The 3,637-nt window shown below is 50.8% G+C and overlaps 1 protein-coding gene across 1 annotated transcript in view; it reads left to right on the top strand.

The window, feature by feature from the left end:
• RPS5 (ribosomal protein S5) overlaps nucleotides 1-3,637 on the top strand; it is a 5,981-nt gene that overhangs the window by 2,049 nt on the left and 295 nt on the right. The window contains exons 3-5 of the mRNA XM_010857634.1: nucleotides 2,321-2,530; nucleotides 2,677-2,805; nucleotides 3,544-3,637. The exon at nucleotides 3,544-3,637 is cut by the window's right edge and continues 1 nt beyond it. Coding sequence (XP_010855936.1) covers nucleotides 2,321-2,530; nucleotides 2,677-2,805; nucleotides 3,544-3,637 — 433 coding nt within the window. The remainder of the gene's footprint in view (nucleotides 1-2,320; nucleotides 2,531-2,676; nucleotides 2,806-3,543) is intronic.

The following is a 3,637-nucleotide window of genomic DNA, read 5'->3' as shown; positions in this document are numbered from 1 at the left end:
TTTGGTGCCAGTATCACAGTCTTGATTACTACAGCTTTGTAATAGGTTTTGAAGTTGGTAAATGGGAGTTCTCCACTACAGTGTTGCCCCCACATTGTTTTACACTTGGGCTCATTAGGACATTTGTGGGGCCCTTATAAAAAGAAATTTATGTTTTCTGACTGCATTAGTATTGTTGTTCAGGGGCTAAGTCATGTTTGAGTCTTTGTGACCCCATGAACTGCAGCACATCAGGCTTCCCTGTCCTTCACTGTCTCTCGGAGTTTCCTCAAACTCACGTCCATTGTGATGCCACCCAACCAGCATTAGTATTTAATTACCTCTATGCAATGCAGGGAACCCCGATTTGATTCCTGCATCGGGAAGATCCGCTGGAGAAGGGATGGTTTACCCACCCCAGTGTTCTGGCCTGGAGAATCCCATGGACGTATAGTCCATGGGGTCACACAGAGTCCGACACAACTGAGAACTTTCATCTTTCATGTATATTACAGTACGCAGGCACTGAGCCCAACAGAAAATTCAAACCTGTTTTTCTCTCTGAGTGTCTTCTAGAGCTGTTTTATTTCATGGGTTTGTTGGAGGAGGTTTACAAACTTAAAATGACCAGATAGTAAATGTTTTAGTCTTGGCAGGTCACATGATGGTCTGTCACATGTGTGTTTGCCTCTTCCTTCTTGCTTTTTTTGGTACAAAACTTTAGTAATATAAAAACAATTTTTCACTTTTCCCTGGTGTTCTCCAAGAGGCTGGGGAAGCAGAAGTCAGCATGGTATCAAAATTCTCACTATCAGACTTCCCTGGTGGTCCAGTGGCTAAGACTCTGCACTCCCAGTGGAGGGGGCCTGGGTTCAGTCCCTGGTCAGGGAACTAGATCGCACATGCTGCAACTGTGACCCTGTCCAGCCAAATAAATAAATATTAAAAAAAAAAAAATTCTCACTACAGAGCTGTATTGGACTCTACCATGGGGCCCAGCAACTTAACCAAATGCTTGCTGGGGTGTTTGGTATTCACAATTTTTTCTTGCACAGTGCGAGTCCCTGCATGTACACCCCTCTGTATAGTTTTGTTTGTGCAAATGGTTCTCTCCAGACGAGACTCCAGTCTGTCATGCCTATGTCAGAATCCTGTATTCTTTGCTGTCAGTCCTTGGTTTTGTAGAAACTCATTGTTTGTATATGTTCTTGTTTGTTTGTGGTAGAGTGAGTTTTTAATGTAGGGTTCATCCTGGAAATAGGTCAGAAGTAGTCCTTTTCAGGTATATGGAGTCCTCTGACTCAGCCCCTCCCCCAATGATTTAGTGTTTACTAGATATTGTCTTGGGACTTGTATGTATCCATAGGCAAGATTGTTGAATGATTCTTTTAAAACTGGTTCTCTGGGATGGATCCCTGTCAGCCCTTTAGGGACACTAGGCAATGTCCGGGCACTTGTCCGGGTGTCAGTGGTGAGTGCTACTGAATACCCTACAGTGTGCAGGACAGCAAAGAATTGTTTGATACAAAATGTCAGTGAAGAGTGAAGGACACTGTTAAAGAAAACCGGAGTTGTGGGCCGCCATCTCCTTCGTGCTCCACAACCTTCTTCCCATTGTTAGGCAAGTACTCTTCTAGGGACCTTGTGAAGAAGACACTTTGTTGTTCAATTGCTAACTCTTACCTAACTCTTTGCAACCCCATGGACTGCAGCACACCAGGCTTCCCTCTCTTTTCACTGTGCCCCAGAGTTTGCTCAGATTCATGTCCATTAAGTTGGTGATACCATCCAGCCATCTCATCCTCTGTCCTCCCCTTCTCCCGCCTTCAATCTTTGCCAGCATCAGGGTCTTTTCCAATGAGTCAGTTCTTAGCATCAGGTGGCCAAAGTATTGGAGTTTCAGTATCAGTCCTTCCAAAGAATATTCAGGGTTGATCTCCTTTGGGATTGGCTGGTTTGCTCTCCTTACAGTCCACGGGACTCTCCAGAGTTTTCTCCAGCACCACACAGTTCGAAAGCATCAGTTCTTCAGCACTTAGCCTTCTTTATGGCCCAAACTCTCACATCTGTACATGACTACTGGAAAAACCACAGCTTTTAACTATACAGGCCTTTATTGGAAAAGTGATGTCTCTTCTTTTTAATACTCTGTCTAGGTTGTCATAGCTTTCCTTCCAAGGGTCACTTGCTTAGATTTTAATTTTTGCGGCAGGTAGGGGCTCACATCCAAAGCCCACAGGTGGGTGGGGGCTCCTATGTGGGTGTTGGGTCCCCCTGGTACCCTCGGATGTCCTTCCTGCTCTTGAGTGAGCTCCCTCCGTCCCCTCTTCTGCTGCCCCAGGATTACATTGCTGTCAAGGAGAAGTATGCCAAGTACCTACCCCACAGCGCGGGCCGCTATGCGGCCAAGCGCTTCCGCAAGGCACAGTGCCCCATCGTGGAGCGCCTCACCAACTCCATGATGATGCATGGCCGAAACAATGGCAAGAAGCTCATGACCGTGCGCATCGTCAAGCACGCCTTTGAGATCATCCATCTGCTCACTGGCGAGGTAGGGCTCGGGGCCAGGCAGGGAGAGTGCCCTCAGGCAACCCGCAGCCAACAGCGCCCCCACCATACGCATGCCGTGGTCCTCCAGGGACGGGGAGGGACGCGGGCTGGGCGTCTGGCTCATGCACGTCCCCCCGCACCCCCCAGAACCCCCTGCAGGTCCTGGTGAACGCCATCATCAACAGCGGCCCCCGGGAGGACTCCACCCGCATTGGGCGAGCTGGAACAGTGAGGCGGCAGGCCGTGGACGTGTCCCCACTGCGCCGTGTGAATCAGGTGGGCTTGGGGCCTTTGGGCACATGCAGGCACCCAGGAACAGCCACCTGGCTGGGTCAGAATGCTGCCTGGGGCAGAGGCTAGCACCTGGGGATGTTCGCATCTGCATGTTTTACCTGAGTGTCATTTCCTCCAGGAAGCCTTCCACGGTTCCCACCCCACAGAGCACATCCTTGCTCTGGCCCTCTCCTGGGCATCGTTTGGCTGAAGGACCAGTTTCAGTTGGGTGTATGTTTTTATGTTTTCTATTTTCTTGGACCGTGTGAGAACCCACCCATTGCAGGTGTTCTGACCGTTTTTCTGTTAACACTTCAGCGGGTGTCTCCTAGGTAGTCTGGTCTGTCCCCACCGTCACTGCAAGGAATGTAACCACAATCTGTCGCTCACGTTGCATCACAGGTCCAATTTGTGGAGCTGGCACCAGCACACCCTTTACAGTTGTTTGTTTTCAGTCAAGGCTTCCGGGCCAGGAGCACACATTGCTTTCCCCGTCTCAGCCGGTTTAAATCTGCTCCATCAGGGACCCAGGCCTCAGCCTTTGACACCCTTTTCTGTGGAGCTCTGTCTGATCCCAGCCCTAGCGGCCTGCTCTGGGCAGCACCGTGGGCTCCCGTTACCATGCTCGGTGGGCCTGCAGGTGGCAGCGTGGTCGGCAGGGTGTGTTAGGGGGCCCGATACCGGAGAACCATGAGCCCTCCTGGTGTGGGGGCACCTTTTCAGCTGGCCCCCTGCCCCTAGGCCATCTGGCTGCTGTGCACCGGCGCCCGGGAGGCCGCCTTCCGGAACATCAAGACCATTGCCGAGTGCCTGGCGGATGAACTAATCAACGCAG

This window comes from Bison bison, unplaced genomic scaffold (assembly GCF_000754665.1).
Source record: "Bison bison bison isolate TAMUID 2011002044 unplaced genomic scaffold, Bison_UMD1.0 scf7180017864383, whole genome shotgun sequence".
Taxonomy (NCBI): Eukaryota; Metazoa; Chordata; class Mammalia; order Artiodactyla; family Bovidae; genus Bison; species Bison bison.
The sequence above is the reverse complement of the archived record's forward strand: the minus strand, read 5'-3'. Positions and strand labels throughout refer to the sequence as shown.